Source organism: Lytechinus variegatus, chromosome 15, assembly GCF_018143015.1.
Source record: "Lytechinus variegatus isolate NC3 chromosome 15, Lvar_3.0, whole genome shotgun sequence".
NCBI classification, from domain to species: Eukaryota; Metazoa; Echinodermata; class Echinoidea; order Temnopleuroida; family Toxopneustidae; genus Lytechinus; species Lytechinus variegatus.
In genome coordinates this window covers 3,758,856-3,777,443 of record NC_054754.1, presented here as the reverse complement: position 1 = coordinate 3,777,443, position 18,588 = coordinate 3,758,856, and the positions used below count along the sequence as shown (strand labels likewise).

Sequence of the window (18,588 nt, the reverse complement as noted above, 5' to 3'; positions counted from 1 at the left end):
ACAATTTTTAAACCTGTTTCAATAAAAAAAAATAAAGGGGAAGGTATAGACTGATATTAAAATGAAGTGGTAAGGGACTGTGGTATAATAATAATAATAATGATGATGATAACGGTATATTTAGCCAGGGTAGCCAGTTCAGTTCCGAAAACCTCTCCCAGCAGGCCCTGCTATTATTATTACCTGGCTAAGCTAGGCTACCTATTCGGTGCACACAGCTTTTTGAGGAATTGCTTCCTGCCAGGTTCCCATTTACCTCACCTGGGTCAAGTGCAGCACACTGTGGATGCATTCCTTGCTGAAGGAATCACGCCATGGCTGGGATTTGAACCCATGACCTTCTTTCAAAGTCCACTGTGCCATGAGGCTCCATGGAAGTGAAACAAATTGAAAATGATCCGAGAAATAGTTTAACATGAATGTGGCTTACTTTCTGTTTAGTGTTTCATAAAGCTGTTCTAAGTTATGAGCGACTTTAGAAACAACTGGTGACCCTTTCTTCAGAACAAAATCATTACCAAGGAAAATATTGGCCCATTGCATAAAAGTTGATAACTTTGCCATCCAATGGTAACGAATGATGGTAACGCTGATCAAGAGCCAATCAAAATCAAGGCTTCCATGCAAGTTACCATTGCATGGTAAAGTTACCTTAATGGTAACTTTGCCATGCAACAGGGCCCAGGGGACCGTTTCATAAAGCTTTTAAGTTAAGAGTGACTTTAAGAACGACTGGTGATCCATTCTTGTGGTAAATGGTATATTCATTGGCGATGGTTAAGCGCATAAGAAAAGATCCCCAGTCGTTCTTAAAGTCGCTCTTACGAACAGCTTTATGAAACACCCACCAGGTGTACTATTGTATGTACATGTATATCATTTTACCCCAAGAAAGGTTCACCAGTCGCTTGGTAGCTTACAGACAGCTTTATGAAATGCACACCTGGCTACTGTCAAGGCTTTGATTTCTTGGGATATTCCAAAATTTTGTTTTTCAGTAAATAACTTAGCCCCACCAGTCCTGAGGATCATTTCTTGGTGTTTTCCACTGACCAATTTGCTCAGAGCTAATGAAATGCAAGGATTTCACAAGCTTTAAAAGTCACCGACAACATTATGTACTTGTTTTTTGTGAAATAGGCTTAATCCCTTTGTTAGAATGGAAGAGGGACATGGACCATTCTAAAATGTTCAATATCATTTCATTTATTTTGTTTGTTACATGTACTTCTATTTTGATGCAAATAATTACCATAACATCCTTGCGATAGTGGCGATAAAAAATTTCAAAATGGAGGATATTCTTCATTTCTTCACTACACAGACATCAAGCCTGCTAACGTTTTCATCACCGCCGATGGCAAGGTTAAGTTAGGTGACCTTGGATTGGGGCGTTTCTTCAGCTCCAAAACCACCGCAGCACATTCCTTGGTGGGTACACCGTACTACATGTCACCAGAACGCATTCATGAGACCGGGTACAACTTCAAATCAGATATCTGGTCGCTTGGCTGCTTGTTATACGAGGTGAGATACTCTTGATTTTCTATTCTTTATTAGAGTATAAAATTGTCATCATCAGGGGAAGTGAAAGTTTTTTTTTTTTTTTAAGTGGGGGAAAGGGGGAGGGGTAAGTTAGAAAAACTCATTTTGTCTTGAAGGGGGAAAAAATGAATATTAGGGTTGTATAGCCAGAAAATTGAGAAATCCTGCTTGGAAAATTTCGTACAATCCCTCTTGGTTTATTAAAGCCTTAAAATTTTAGTATCATGTATTAAAAGTTTTGATTTGAATATGACATTTATTTCTTAACCCTTATTAAACTGAATTAAAACAATAAAATACATAGGCCCGTATTCTGAAGTCGGGTTTAACTTAAACTCAGGTTTAAAGTTGTGGTTTATGTATGGACAGCCAAGTGTTACATAATCACTAACAGTAGAGATATCATATTTCAGCTCATTCGGCTCTCAAATCATTCATAATTGTGTAGGAAGTATAAATAGATGATTGTCTTCACCATCGATGAATCAGGAAAGAACACAGTAAACATAAGAAACATACAACTTCATAAAATTTTGATACTTTTGCCCTCCCATACATAAACCACAACTTTAAACCTAAGTTTAAGTTAAACCCGACTTCAGAATACGGGCCTTAAGAAATTAATTACATTTTTGCAATTTTTGTCTCACCTGCGAAGCAGAGTGAGACTATAGGCGCCGCTTTTCCGACGGCGGCGGCGGCGTCAACATCAAATCTTAACCTGAGGTTAAGTTTTTGAAATGACGTCATAACTTAGAAAGTATATGGACCTAGTTAATAAAACTTGGCCATAAGGTTAATCAAGTATTACTGAACATCCTATTAGAGTTTCATGTCACATGACCAAGGTCAAAGGTCATTTAGGGTCAATGAACTTAGACCATGTTGGAGGGATCAACATCGAAATCTTAACCTGAGGTTAAGTTTTTGAAATGTCATCATAACTTAGAAAATATATGGACCTAGTTCATGAAACTTGGACATAAGGTTAATCAAGTATCACTGAACATCCTGCATGAGTTTCACGTCACATGTCCAAGGTCAAAGGTCATTTAGGGTCAATGAACTTTGGCCGAATTGCGGATATCTGTTGAATTCCCATCATAACTTTGAAAGTTTATGGATCTGATTCATGAAACTTGGACATAATAGTAATCAAGCATCACTGAACATTTTGTGCAAGTTTCAGGTCTCATGATTAAGGTCAAAGGTCATTTAGGGTCAATGAACTTTGGCCGAATTGGGGGTATCTGTTGAATTACCATCATAACTTTGAAAGTTTATTGGTCTAGTTCATTAAACTTGGATATTATAGTAATCAAGTATCTCTGAACATCCTGTGCGCATTTCAGGTCACATGACCAAGGTCAAAGGTCAATGAACTTTGGCCGAACTGGGTGTATCTGTTGAATTACCATCATAACTTTGAAAGTTTATGGATCTGATTCATGAAACTTGTACATAAGAGTAATCAAGTATCACTGAACATCCTGTGCGAGTTTCAGGTCACATGATCAAGGTCACAGGTCATGTAAGGTCAATGAACTTTGGCCATGTTGGGGTTTTTTGTTGAATAACCATCATATCTCTGTAAGTTTATTGGTCTAGTTCATAAAAAGTGGACATAAGAGTAACCATGTATCACTGAACATCTTGTGCGAGTTAGAGTAGTATTCAAAGTCAGCACTGCTGCTATATTGAACCGCGTGGTGCAGGTGAGACGGCCAGAGGCATTCCACTTGTTTGTAATAATTGTTACTCCAATGTAATAATTGATACTCCAACCAAAAATTAGCATTCTACTAGCTTTATAAATTGTGTTAAAGGCAAAAACATACACAAAAAACTAAATTTAGGGCAAATTTCATACGCTTACCTGCATAATTAATTAATTAAAAATATAAAGAATTAATTTTTGAAATGTTTTACCATACAGTCTTGTAGTTTGCATCCAGCTCTATGCGCCTGCAAATTTTTTGCAGCGATCGCGTGATCAGCGGTAGAGATCTGAGGGGGGTCAATTTTACCCCCCCCCCCCCCCAGTATATACTGGTCTGAAATAGCCCAGTAAAGATAGGGTTAAACTTGCTAGTTTTCTTACTTTGATGACAGTGAATATATCCGCTTGTCACTAGTAACCAAGATTGTCTTCTTGCACTCTTCCATGAATTGTGATGTACATGTATATGAAACTAATGAAGTATACATAGTTATGAAAGCCTTCTTGCACTCTTCCATGAATTGTGATACATGTACATGGAAACTAATGAAGTACATGTACGCAAAATTAATTAGATTGATATATGGAAGTTCAAGAGGACATTTCCTGTACTGATTGTTTATAGATATAAGCAGCATTCAATTTGATATGAGATTTTAGTTAAAATGCATACTGTGTTTCATATATGGATGTGTTTTATATTATATTGGAATTGCAATTTCTTTGATACAAAGCATGTACATATAGGCCATATTTTTGCCCTCTTGCCTCAAAATTCTTCCACTACATACAATGCATTCACATTATTCCCCAGGCAGTTGGGGAGTCATTTAGCAATTGCTTCTTTAAAGGACAAGCCCACCCCATCAAAAAGTTTTCATAGAACAATTATATGAACAACTCAGTGATATGCAAATGCGAGAGTCGATGATGTCCCTTACTCATTATTTCCTTGGTTTTTTTATATTTTAAAGATACAGTATTTCAATTTTTACAGATTTGACAATAAGGATCCCTTCTTTGAACCACAAAATGTTAAAACAATGATAATTACACGTATTTAGGGAGGAATAAAACTTTGTTTCATACATGTATGACAATGAGGAAAAAATTAGAATATTTCATGTAATGAAATAGAGAAGAAATACCGGTAGTCAGTAGATGTTGTCATCAGTCTCCTCATTTGCATACTGATCCGGATGTGAATATAACTATGTTGTGAAATTTAGCAAAACTTTAAAATGTCATAACTTTCTCAGGTTACATCCGATTTTGATGAATTTTTCACTGTCATGCATGGTGGAGTTTTCTCACTATATTCAAACTATCTCTTTGTCAGGGTGGACTTGTCCTTTAATTAGAAATAATACTGTACGCTTCCATCAACTGATCCCCCAGGCCTTCAGGGGAATCAGTTTAGAGATTGCTTTTTTAAGTATTATAATATGCCACACTTCAATCAACTGACCTCATTCCACTGGGGCAATCATTAGAAAGTTTGATAATGTGAATCTGCAATGGGTGCTCTTTCTCTACCTATTCAATTTATACAGCTGCGCTATCGATAGCGCACCAAGACCTGAATCCCCTCTGAATTTTGCCACCTAACTCCTTAATCTTGGATTAGATGGCAATCTCCTCAAGCGTTCAAATGATAAGATTGAGGGGAATCTTCCCAGCCTTTAAAACACCTCCACATGTGATCATACATACATGTAGGTCATGCACCCCCCCCCCCACCCTCCCCTTCCATTCTTACCCTCAATTCAGTTCAATGCAATTCAATAGTGATATTTATTTCACAAATGCACTGCATACATACATAGCCAGTTGGCTGAGATTTGGCATGCTCGCATGAATTCTCAAACATATTACATTTCAGATTAATAGGAGACGGGAGAACACTGCAGGGCATATACACGTACATGTGTATTCATGTACTTACAAAATTCTGAGGAAAATAGACATAATGGCCCGTATTCTGAAGTCGGGTTTAACTTAAACTCAGGTTTAAGTATGGAGAGTCAATTGTTACATAATCACTAACAGTAGAGATATCATATTTCAGCCCTGGGGGGGCCACTTCCATTCACGAGTGGATACCATGCGCGACCATGGGATCTCGAAAAGCACCCTAAACACGTAATTTCCATATTCTGAAAATGCATCCCTTAACAAGTATTGGCGTGTGAAACCCTACCCTTAACAAGTATTGGAAACAAAACGATACTCTTGGCAAATATTCCCTGAAATGAACCCCTAAACAAGTACAGGAATGTTTTATTGTTACGGGTCCTTTGGTTGTCGGCTTTACCTTATTTGGTTTAGTACGACCCCACCTTCTACACCTCGCGCAAATAGGACTCTAAACACGTAGTGTTGGGGCAAAAAGGACATCCTTTATAAAACATTTTAATTTTGTTTTATCATCCCCGCAAATTCGACCCTAAACACGTAATTTTCCTAGCGAAATAGATACCCTTTTTTCATTATTTTTGTGTTTTTGACACCCTTTTCACGTTACGTACGTAACGTGCCCTATCGTGAAAAGGACATCCTTTTTACGTGTTTTTTTGGTCGCGCATGGTATCCACTCGTCAATGTAAGTGGCCCCCCCGGGATTTCAGCTCATATGGCTCGCAAATCATTCATACATGTTATTGTCGAGTAAGTATGAATAGATGATTGTCTTCACCATCGATGAATCAGGAAAGAGCACAGCAAACATAAGAAACATAAAACTCAATAAAGATTTTGAACCTTTTGGCTTCCCATAATTTAGCACAGAGTTAGACCACGGCCTAAGTTAAACCTGACTTTAAAATACGGGCCAATGACTTTGAAAAATCCCAAACTAATTATTAATCAAAATTGCATAGAATATTACCAAGTGAACCCTAAAATTAATAAGACATTGAGCTAGAAATTCATACTTGGTGAAAGTGCGTGGATTACAATTTAAAGCAAAGTTTAGTGGAATATTTTTTTTATGTATTGCATGTAAAGGGCATATTGAGAATAATTTGTACTAAAAACTAATTATAAATCATTGCAAATTTTTAAAGATTTATCAGGTATTGTACTCTGTACTATTGAACGAAGAGGAAGTGGTCCAGGTGCGGTACTTCCTATTTTAATCCCAAATTTAGAAACTTAGCAAGCAAACAACAACAAGGGTCCCGTTTTACAAAGAATTGTGATTGATCCAACTAACCTCAACCATATGGAGATCCATCAATGTCATAATTATTCCTACTGGAAATTTGAATAATATCCTTGTATACGTGTAAACGATACATGTACATGTATTGTAGCACACTGAATTGTCAAGACAATGATGAATGTACTCCTACAAAATATGTAACAGTACCACATATACACTGTATATCTAGGAATTATTTTGAACAAACTTGCATTTTGGTGGTAGAAGTTGGCATTCGTGGCTTTCCATAAATGTAGTTGCAATCGACTGCATCGATCACAACTCTTAGTGTTGGGGTCCAGTTGTCCAGGCTTGGCAGAAACAGAAAACTAATAACAGGACACCTTTAGACATTTTCATGAAGTCATTATACAGGTTTACAAAAATTAGAATTCTTATTTATTCTTACAATAGCACTGTGAAACTTCATGTAATAAATTTTCTGGCATGCCGTGCTCGAAAATGCTCACTGATGCTCTTTAAAGAAAGCGATGTTTTATTGTACAAATTTGCATTGTAATGTTTGTGACTATCTACAATTTTTAGTACTGTGCCATATGTACACCCCAAACCTGGAATTCTTGCCTTTGAAATTCTTAAACACCCTTGACCATTTTGTTTTCTTCCCCTCACCTATTACACCCCCCACCCCCTCACTACCCCTTGGCTTGTCTGCACGTTGATTAGATGGCAGCCTTACAGTCCCCCTTCTATGGCGACAAGATGAACCTTTATGCACTTTGCAAGAAGATTGATAACTGCGATTACCCACCCCTTCCCGCTGATCATTACTCCGAGGAGGTAGGGTGGAGTGTTTTTTTTAGTTGCCACGGTTACTGGCATTCTGTCGTGAAGCAGTATCGGTTTGTTGTGTTGTACTATGTAGAATAACCAGAGTGTGACCATCTTGTGTAATATTAACATATCACTAATGAAATGTATTTATCTCTCCCTCTTTTCACATTCTCTCCTTTCATCATTTTGTGTGACCAAACACCCCTGTCTATATTTCATCTACTGTTACTATTTGTCTTTCTCTTTCTGTTTCTCTCTCTGTATTTTTCTGTTTCTCTCTCTTCTTATTTCGCTCCCCTCCCCTCTTTCTCTTTGTTTCTCTCTCTGTCTGTCTCTCTCTACCTCTGTTTCTCTGCCTTGCTTTCTCTACCTCTACTTCTGTCTTTGTGTGTCTTTCTCTCACATATTTGTGTGTGACCCCACCCCTGTTGCCGTCTTGTGTGCCGCACCATATTCACCTTATACCAACTCCCAAATTCACACGTGTGTGCAAAAATTTATTTACAACAAAAAAAAATAAAATGCCCTTCAAAATATTTGGATCTGGCATTTGAAAACTAACATTTGCAAACACACACTCAAAAAAATGTGATTGTATTCTCTCACGGTGCAATCGTGTAATGGTGGGATGTGTGTTGGGTGTACGGTGAACTGGTAGATGGCAGCATTACATTCACCGTTCTATGCGGAGGGTTTGGATTTGTACTCTCTTTGCCAGAAGATTGATAAATGCGAATACCCTGCCTTACCAGCCCACTACTCAAAACAGGTAAGTAATGGACATCCATATTCAATCCATGCTAGTAACAATGGTTCACTATACAGTGCGTCCCAGAATAAACGAAACCGAGATTTAGCGATCATTTATCATAACTTATTCATAAATAGAATAGACAAATGACCTACCAATTTAAAGCTTAGAATCTCCTCTTTCATTCGATATTACTTAGGTTATTTCTTATTCACGCATGAGTGAGCAAAAACAATTTGAAGAAAGGATACCAAAAACTCATTTGGCGGGGGGGTATCTGGGTTTCAAAAAGAAAACCACATTTCTGAAAAGTTCAATATCCGCTCTTTAATTTGGTACCTAAATTACAGAAAATTGTCAAGAAATAAAAAAGTTCTGGTCATTTGAAATAAGGCATGTATTTCCATAATTTCATGAGATGAACGTGTTTTCACCGGTTTCCCACAGAAGCTTTCGCATGGTGAACAAAAGATTTAATGCATGGCTGATCGTCAACAAAACAGAGTGTCGAGTGAGTTTGAAAGCCAGCCTGGAGAACCTCTTCATTTTATGAAATTATTGAAATTCAAGCCTTATTTCAAATGACCAGAACTTTGTTATTTCTTCACCATTTTCTGTAATTTAGCTATCAAATTAAAGAGGAGATATTGAACTTTTCGAAAATGTGGTTTTCTTTTTGAAACCCAGATACCCCCCGAAAAATGAATTTTTGATATCCTTTCTTCAAATTATATTTGCTCACTCATGCGTGAATGAAAAATAATCTAAGTAATATCAGATGGAAGAGGAGATTCTAAGCTTTAAATTGGTAGGTCATTTGTCTATTTTATGTATGATTAAGCAATGATAAATGATCGCTAAATCTCGGCTTCATTTTTTCTGGGACGCACTGTACATGTACCATCCTGAAGAAGAATAACAGTTTAGAAACATGTATCCAACTGACTAATTTTGGTTCTTGTTTATTATTTTTTTATTCAACAGAAGAAATACATAACACAAATCACAATTACGTACATGTCTGGCAATTGCTTTCTGTCAACTTTGCAAGGGAATCTAATAAAACATGAAAATAGTCGAGTATTGGATGACGGCTGAATACAGTTCAATACACACATAATTATTACTGCAAAGGTGTACAAGATAGCTACGTTCAAAATAGTGAAGGAAATTACGGAATCATTTTGAAATAAAAACTAAAATTTCACTAATATCCTTTACTACTGTACGTGTATATGAAACTTTAAATGTTGTTTTCAAACTAAATCTAAATCTAAATCGTCATCTCATTATGTCCGATTTGATAACAAATAATCTTTTCCTTTCATCCTGACCTTGTTTTGCATGTATGTAATTCTAATGTACACTTTATTTTATGAAGGCAGCTTGAAAAAAAGTCTGTGGTGCATCTTTTTTCAAGAATCCAACCCTAAAACCTATATTACGCATCTTCCACAGTACACTGTAGTTGTGAAGCAAGCCCCATTATTTGTTTGTGATATGACAAAATTTGGAAATTACATGTAGCCATGGAAGGATGCTTTCGAAATTCCTCTGAGAAAGACCCGGCTTTGAATTGAAATGTTGGAGACACGTACAGTTGAGGCCAAAAGTTTACATACACCCATATTTGTTCGCTTTCCAAACATTGCAAAATTTACTATATCTTCAGAAATATAAATAATACCATGACGAATTAGGTATCAAATCGAAGAGCATTTTAAGCTCTTTCACATTATTGGGATGCCATTTTGATTATACTATATTTCAGGTGGAATTTTCTTTAAATAAAAAAGTGATATTCGTGCAAAATGTATTCTATTGTTTGCTATTATATTTTCAAACATCGTTTCATAGAAATATGAAAATTTCAAATTTATGATACGTTTTATCATGATATATGTCACCACTGAACAAAAAGTGAAACAAAATATGTTTGTGTTGACAAGTAAGTAGCACAAATATGAAATGTTTTTGTCAAGTTTTTATTCTCAATTTGTATAAAATATGTAGATTTGGGGAAAAAAATTGAAACCTAAATATTTTTCAGCACCTGATGACAAAGCAATGTGATGAAAAGGCATGCCATACTCATTTGTTTGATATCAAATTCGTCATGATAGGACAACTATTTTATAAGATACAGTAAATTTTATGATGTTTGGCATGTGTCAACTTTTCTTTGAATTTCCTGGGTGTATGTAAACTTCTGGCCTCAACTGTATATGGTCATGCGTCATGAGCTCGCCCCCCAAAAAGGGTGGTGCTGTTACACATTTTCGCTTCGTGCTATAGTAATTCTTAATTATTTTCAAAACCATAGAGGCTATTCCAACAAATTTAGTATCATTTTAAAGCTGAATTAATAATGCAATAGCCTGGAAAGTTTCATTGCTGTAGACTTTATAGAACTTGAGTTATAGCTCTCAAAAGTCAGGACACCAGAGGTGATGAGGGGTGGTGCCGGAAGCGGCGCTCCCGGAAGCGGCGCCGCCTGTACAAAGTCAATGGGAAAACGCAATTTTTGGTGCAATTTTTGGGAAAGCATCAATATTTTTGTCAAAACTTGGCCTAAACCTACAAACTTGGTATCAAATTGAAGCTAACATACTCTACTTTACTGTCTAATGATTGAAAAGTATGTTTTTCCATGTCATAGACCTGTGTGATTAGGTTGAAACATAAAAATCTGATAAATTTGCAATGTCTTAATTTTGACATTTTTCCAGATTGACACATATTTGAATGACAGTTATTGTTAGCACTAAACTTGCATCAATTACAAAAAAAAACACTTCCTACAATTCAGAGGGGATGAAAATACTGCTCAGTATTAAGGCAAATCATCCAAATTATTAACTGACAAAGGTCAATGACCTTCAAACATCCAGAAAATGTGTTATGAATTTTAGAAAGTTTAGCATTATTGTCTTAAAAGCAGCAAGTTTATACATCTTCACTGATGTCTTATTACACATTTATGTATTCTTATTTCACTAAATACACACACTTACATTAAACAATTACATGTAGTGTCTGTGTGAAATGGTCAAATGGACATAACCTACCTCAAATGCTATCATACCAAAGGACTGCATACTATATTTTGGCTTTGAACTCATCAAAACCCGCCATGGCTTTAAACTATCAAACACAGAATATGTGGATATAATGCGTGCAATTGCACTTTAGAAACTTCATGAAGCTGCAGTAGTCTTACAAATTTATGTATGTTTTTACATACAGCATCTGCAAACTTGTTTCAGTCTTTACTCCTGAACCTATAGACATTGTCTCTTGCATGTCATCATCACTTGGCAGATCATTGTAATAAGAGCCTCGGTATTAAGCAAATTGTGTAACTTACATTTCAATTGTTACTTTTCCTTTGAATTGTTTATGTACCTACATGTACCTTCAATTCATTTTAAAATGTTAATAACTTATAAATTCTGATGTACAAGTCAAAGAAAACCCAACAAATGTTGGTATTGCAAGCATTATAACACCTGATATATAGTATATGATTCCTGAAACGCATGATTTTTTTGGGCTAAAGTCGGGGTCAATTTTCAGATCATTAATTGAACATGAACCCTACACAATTATATATTGTTAGAAAGGTCTGAATGTGTTCTGTCATAATATAGCATTATTTTTGTCATAGGGGTACTACACAAAATTTTATGACAAAAACCATGAGATTAAAAAAAATATCAGAATTTCCCTATTCAAGTCCATGTAAAACTGTTGCCTTACACCTAATGCTATTTTTGAGTGCAGATTTGGATTCCTTGTGCAATTTCCTTTCAGAAAATGTATACTTTTGCTATCATAGGGTGTATACTTTGTCAGATAAATGTTTTTAAAGTTGAAAGTGCGTCGCGAAAGCAAAAATCACCATGTAACGCAAAAGGGGGCGACCTCATGACGCATGACCATATGTATGTAAATCGTGGGTGCCTTCTTGCAAAGATTTGTGAGTGATCCAATCAACCTCGTCTATGTGGTTATCCATCAATATCTTAATTCTTCTTCCAGGAAATTTGCACAATATCCCTTTGTAAACAAAGAGGGACAGACTCAATCATCGAGAAAGAAATGAATATACATCATATGTACAAAACATTTTGAACAAAAAAAAAAGCATTTTATATGTTGATGATTCTGACTTTCCATAGTTGTGGTTCATCAGATCTATCACAATCATGAACCTTTCACATCCCATCTCCATCGTTGATTAAATACATTGTGAGAAAATTTAGAGATGCAAAGATGCTTGTGTGGATTCTTGCTGAAAGACCAGGCTCTGGGCCTCTGACTTTTGTCCTGGGAAGCGTTTCATGAAAGGACTTGTCGGACGTTTTATCCGACAAGTATCAGTTTATCCGACAGTTACCATAGGAACAGTGCCTCTCAGCCAATCAGAATCAAGGAAAGATGTCAGATCTGACAACTTGTTGGATGAAATTATTGATGAAACGCTCCCCTGGTGTCAAACAAACTTTTATTTCAACATTGAACAAATATCTGTTTAATTATTACACCGCAACTTATTTGAGTGTAATGTAAACTTCAATTAACTTTTATTTGTTTTTTTTTATTATAAAGTAGACAAAGTGGAAACTAGACCATATAGGCATAAGACTAAATAAGATTTTGACCAAGTGATAGGAATAGACCAAATGGTGATTAGATCAAAATGACAGTAAACTAAGTGGGTTTAGCCATGATTGGGTTAAATGAATTATAGCATTGGCTATTGGAAATAGTGGATGCAAGTTGGAAATCCTTCGATTTATTATCTAGATTTCAAATCTAACATGCTCAGTCCTGTCTCATACATGTACGCAATATGATGTAATTATTAATTTATATATTAATTATTATTTTGATGTAAACAATTTGTTGTAATTATATAGGTTTATTTCCAATTCAGCTAATGCCAATTCGTCCAATTGCCGTCTCGTCCAATATAATAACAACAATAATGATAATAATATAATAATAATATATAATAATAATAATATAGGGTATTTATATTGCGCACAATATATATTTGGTCTACCATCAGTTCATCCACTATCCAAATGGTCTAGCTGCCAATTTGTCCCCTCACCATTCGTCTAATACCCAGTTGGTCCAATAGCCATTTAGTCCATATACCATTTGATCTTTTGGACAAAGTGTTAGTGCAAATGAATAAAAATGAAATGGATATTTGTAAGACCAACTGGTTATGAGACGAAATGGTCATAGACAAAATGGTGATTAGACGAAGTGGTGATTGGACCAATCCGACCAAATGGTTGTGAGACGAAGTGTTGATGGATGATATGGCATTAGACTCAGTGAAAGTAGACCATGTGGTGAGTGGATGAGTTGGCAGTAGACAAATTGGATATTTACCATGTTATTTGCTTTTTTTTTACCTTTTCTCTATACCATATCAGCTCTGTAATTTGGTTGCAATGTGCATTCACCCCAACCCACACCAAAGGCCCGACATCTCTGCAATCCTGGAACTGGCTACCAAAATGCATCTGCAGAGTGTACAGTCAAGTTAGTTCTCCTGTGTAGTCCCATTCCTATCTTTCCATGTCCCTAAAAAATAGAACTCAACAAGGGTACACCGAGTTGAACTTAACATCCCTTTGTGTACTTTGTCGAGTATAGAGGTGAGTGTATATTTTGTGTACAGGGTGTAGTTGATGGATCACGGCCCCACACTCCACCCAGGCCCGGTAACATGAAACTGCTATAATTGATCGTAAGGCTGGTTTCTACAATGAACTGGATAAATCATGGTGTATGATCGATCATAAAATCAGCCTACAATCCTTCCCAAAGCTTTATGTTTGAGGGCCCTGAAAGACGGAGGGACGGCTCTCCTCTATGTAGCGGCAGGACTAGGCTGAGAAACTGAGTCATAAGATGCGATCAGACTGGCCACTAGCAGGAATGGTTCACGGCTCAGTCTTTAAACCATAAATCATCTTTAACATTGTTATAAAGGCATTCTGTCTCCTTCAGAAACGGTTTTGTAGAATTACTCTTCAAACTGACTGCTAGCGATCACTAAAGGAAAATAATACATGTAGGAAGAGAAAAAATGAAATAAAAATTAGGAAAAACTATTTTCAGTGCAGTTGATTGCTTTTCCTGAATAAAACTTCCTAAGCTGAGACTAATCCTTGAACGCTCTCTGAATTGGCAATGGAATGATAACAATCGCCATTTAAAAATGCATATTGGCAATAATGAGATATGCCCATTTTCATTTATATTGTGTTATATTATGGGCCTTCCATTTGGAGTAGTAGGTCTGTGGTTATATATATCCATACTTTATATGAAAAATTATGTAAAAGGGTTAATAAAATTATGATGATTGCCAATTTGGGGAGTCCAAACAGATAAAATTAAAGCGAAAAACAAAAGGTTTACCTGTAAACCAGCCACACAGAAATGTTGTTAGCGCTAAATCACTAACAATAGGCCACATGATCACATCTTGTGGACTGTGATGTCATAACGTTGGTCCAAGATGATGATAACACATTGTTGTGTCATTAGGCACTGACGTGGCATTACCGGTTGTACATGTAACAGGACCTCTGTTATGACATTTTTTATAACAAATTTTTGTGCAGGAGGTACTGATGGTTAAAGAGACTATAGCCTGGTCATTAGGATAGTACGCACTTTTGGGTGTAATGTTTTTTTGTTGGATTTGATGCCAGTCTACTACCATTCCCATTATTGCTCCACTAAACACAGAACATCTTTGTAAATGCATTGTACTACTGTAGCTCAAAGTATATGTAAATACACGAAGTAAAAACATTGTTATCACTTTGACTTTAAACTTAAAGGGGAATGACACATTGGAACAAGTGGGCTTGTGTGGAAAGAGAATAATCAAAGAATCAGATCAAAGAAATTTGAGAAAAATTGGTCAAATATTGAGAAAGTTGTGAGCATTTGAATATTGCGACCTCTTATGCTATGGAGATCCTTCCATTGGCAATGCGACAAATATGTGTGATGTCACATGTGAACAACTTTCCCTGTGAGGGACTATACAATACCCCTTAAATGTCCTTTATTTGCTCTCTCTTATAGTGATACAAACTCTTTATCCATATTCTTTAAAAATCTGTTTTACATGCCCTCTTACAGAAAGAATACATGATCTACTGATAGATGTGATAAAAGAGGCAGTTTAAGTGAAATATGTAGAAAAGTAATATGAAAGTTTTTCACAAGTGACTTTACACATCTTTGTCGCATTGCCAAAGTGAGGAACTCTCTCATTATTTGTCTGATTTTTCTCAAACTTTCCTTGATCTGTTTCTTTGATTTTTCTTTTTTTAACACAGGCTATCTTGTTTCAAAGGTTTCATTTTCCTTTATTGCTGTTATATACAGATTAGCGAGATGGCTCAGAGAGTAAAGTTCCTGATTATTTGTCTTTTTTCCTCATTGATAGCTATCAGCAAGAAAAGTTGATGTTTCCGTCCAGGTTGTGAGTGGTATTAGTAGGGGCAGTTTCTAGACAAGACTGGATGGATATTTATCTTTCTTTCAGCACTGATCCCAATGGTGATACTTGTATAACTTGATATTTTTATTTTTTTGTGAACACTACTACTAAAATGAATATTATATGATAGCATTATTTTCTTGACACTTGTGAAGCAACAAGAAATAAAGGTGGGTGTTTCAAAAGCTGTTTATGTGGAATGTTGTTAGAAAGACTGCCCAGTAACCAGTCAGCCTTGTTTCAATTTTCAAATATGCGATTGATCTCAAATGTTTGTGTTACTTGGTATTGATATTATAATCAGGACCTTGTCAGACAAAGAGTTGTGATTGATCGTATCAATCTCCATTGAAATCCATCAAAGTCATGATTCTTCCTCTAGGAATTGTACATAAATGAAGTGTTACTTTGGAAGCAGAGAGAAATTGTCCTGACTATGATGCATGCATTGCAATACCTTACATATATCCTCATGTTGGCGCAAGAAAGTCCTTAGCAAAACATTTTGATTTTCCACGCAACACATTGGTGCAAAAACATCTTTACTCGTGCTGCTAAGGGCATTTTTGCATGCATAGGATGTGCGGCGAAAGTGCGGTGTTAAGGGCATTCTTGCACCGACACAATGATATTGACATGCAGAAAACTCTTTAAACAAACACATGCATTGTACATTTTGGCGTTGATGGATGCCATACATGTAGTTATGACATTTATGATTGATCGGATCAATCGCAAGTCTTTGAGAGATGGAGCACAGGGGCCCGTCTTACAAAGAATTACGATTGAACCAATCAATCGTATCTCTATGGAAATCCATCAGTGTCATAATTTTTTCAAAAGGACATTTGGAAAATGTCCTTTGACAACAAAGGAGAACACACCAAATCTTCAAGAAATCGATTACGGTAATTTATGAATCTAGAAAAAAAAATTGAACAAACATGCAATTATATGTTGACTTTGTTGGCTTTCCATAGTTGCAATTGATTGGATCAATGGCAACTCTTTGTAAGATGGGGCCAAGGTTTATAATTTGCAGTTATACTGTGTGAATAAATTGTGTGCATAATGATTTCCTGAACTGTAATGAAATACTCAGAATATGTGATTTCCTTTCCACCTGTAAAAGCTGTGTGTGTGTTATTTTTTCCATAATAAGAAATATTTATGTTCTAATCTATTTCAATAAATTTGTCTGCTGCCATGAAGAAGTGCACGAATGCCTCAATTAAGCCGAGGACCAAAGGCTTAAGGTCTTTTCCGAGGGACCTGGTGTATGCCTTTTTAATAATAGAAGTGCATTAACGCACCAAGAATGGAATTGAACTCGGGGTCACTGAAATCCAGAACCCGGCTCTACCGAGTCAACGATCATGTCTGTTTCGCGAAACACTCGCTAGTTCCCCTTTTATTGTCTTTGGCCAACTGCATTCCATGATATGTATATTTAGTGGATGTTTTATGTACTTTTTAAAGTGCTTTGACTCAGAAGTGACCTTCAAGAAAAATATTTAGTCACTGTGTGTCTTTTCTTTTTTGATTGACAGAAATTGCTTCTACTTGTGTGTAATTTCATGAAAGCCTTTGTGATATCGATTTTGATATACATGTAGCTGTACAAAACAGGACGATAACTAGAAAGTGTCTATGATTCAATATGCCAGTTAATGAATGTGCATTTTGTGATATCCTAGATGGGTCTTTTGTGCCTAAAGGTGATATTTCATTTCAAATACTTTATTGTTTACATCAAGGGTGTTGTGATCTGTTTTATTCACAAAAATATGAAGATTTATTGAAGCCATTTATAATTATATTGAATATATTGGAAACTTCTTTGTAATATCCAATGTGTACAAGTATGTTCTGGAACTTCAGTTTACATGCATTTCAGTTCAAGAACATATACATGTATACGGTGACAAGATAAATGTAACTTTTACATAATTGACAAGTGGAACAACTTTTGTTTTTGGTCATACTGTATTTTCGTTTTGGTCTTATAACTGTCCATATGTTAGTGTCCTAAATATGCTAAATTGTGATGAATTTTTGTATGGTGTAAGAGTATTTTCTATTTTGTCAGATTCCATTGTAGCTGTCGAGATTATATATTGAAAAGATATATTGTGAATAATACAGACAGAGAAAGGAAAAGATATTTTTGTAAATACACGCAAGATACATGTTTGACAGTGTCTAGCAAATATTGACAGATGTGTTTGAGGTACGGAGAGAGAGATTAGTATTAAAATGAACTACATTTATTGATGTTTTGACTGCACTGAAAATGATTCTATAATTGTCTTGTATTGCTAAACTTTAACCTTATATGACCAATCAATTCCTGGTGGATTTTTTCTGTAGAATTATTTTTCATCGATTTGTATTGGTCTGTTTGAGTGTATTTATTAGCGAGTTTAATTTCTGTTCACAATAACACAAATTACATCTAAGGGTGTGTTTATGCTTCCATTGCGAGGGCAGAATCAGCTATTTCAAACGTTGATTCAAAACGCCAATCGTAAACGTAGTTCTGGGAGTGCTGTTTATGATTAACTTTTCAGAGCAAATCATGATCTCCAGCTGGCTTCGCATCGTAAAGCGAGGTCAAATTGGGCGCGCCTTTTTTCGAAAGCTTTTTTCCGATTGTTGTTATGTGGAGATAAGCATGGAGCAATACGACTGTATTGCCCGCGGATTTTCATCTCATCGGAAGCATGTACCAAATGACGTCATTTAAACACGTTTAAGATCGTGGTTCTGTTTATACTTCCCCAGAAAGCCTGATTCTGGTCAAACGACGTTTACAAACGCACCTTTTTGTGAGTTTACGATCGGCGTTTTGAAACAGCGTTTAAATGAAAGTAAGCATGGACGCAACCGTATTTTGGACTAACCACGTTTGGAAACGCGGATTCTGGCCTGAAAAGTGGAAGCATAAACACGGCCTAATGATACACAATTTTACACATTATCCTTTCATAAAGTTTCTTTCTGCATATAATGTATTTCCTATTTTTGTA

At 35.9% G+C, this 18,588-nt stretch overlaps 1 protein-coding gene across 3 annotated transcripts in view; it reads left to right on the top strand.

Moving 5' to 3' along the window:
• LOC121428817 (serine/threonine-protein kinase Nek7-like) overlaps positions 1–14,921 on the top strand; it is a 41,451-nt gene extending 26,530 nt beyond the window's left edge. For 2 of the 3 annotated variants that reach the window (XM_041625664.1, XM_041625665.1), the window contains exons 7-9: positions 1,325–1,527; positions 7,155–7,268; positions 13,467–14,921. In XM_041625664.1, the coding sequence (XP_041481598.1) occupies positions 1,325–1,527; positions 7,155–7,268; positions 13,467–13,580 (431 nt within the window). In that variant the 3' untranslated portion in view covers positions 13,581–14,921. Of the gene's footprint in view, positions 1–1,324; positions 1,528–7,154; positions 7,269–7,920; positions 8,032–13,466 lie in introns of all 3 variants that reach the window. The other variant, XM_041625666.1, reaches the window with a different exon arrangement.
• The last annotated feature ends 3,667 nt before the right edge of the window (positions 14,922–18,588 follow it).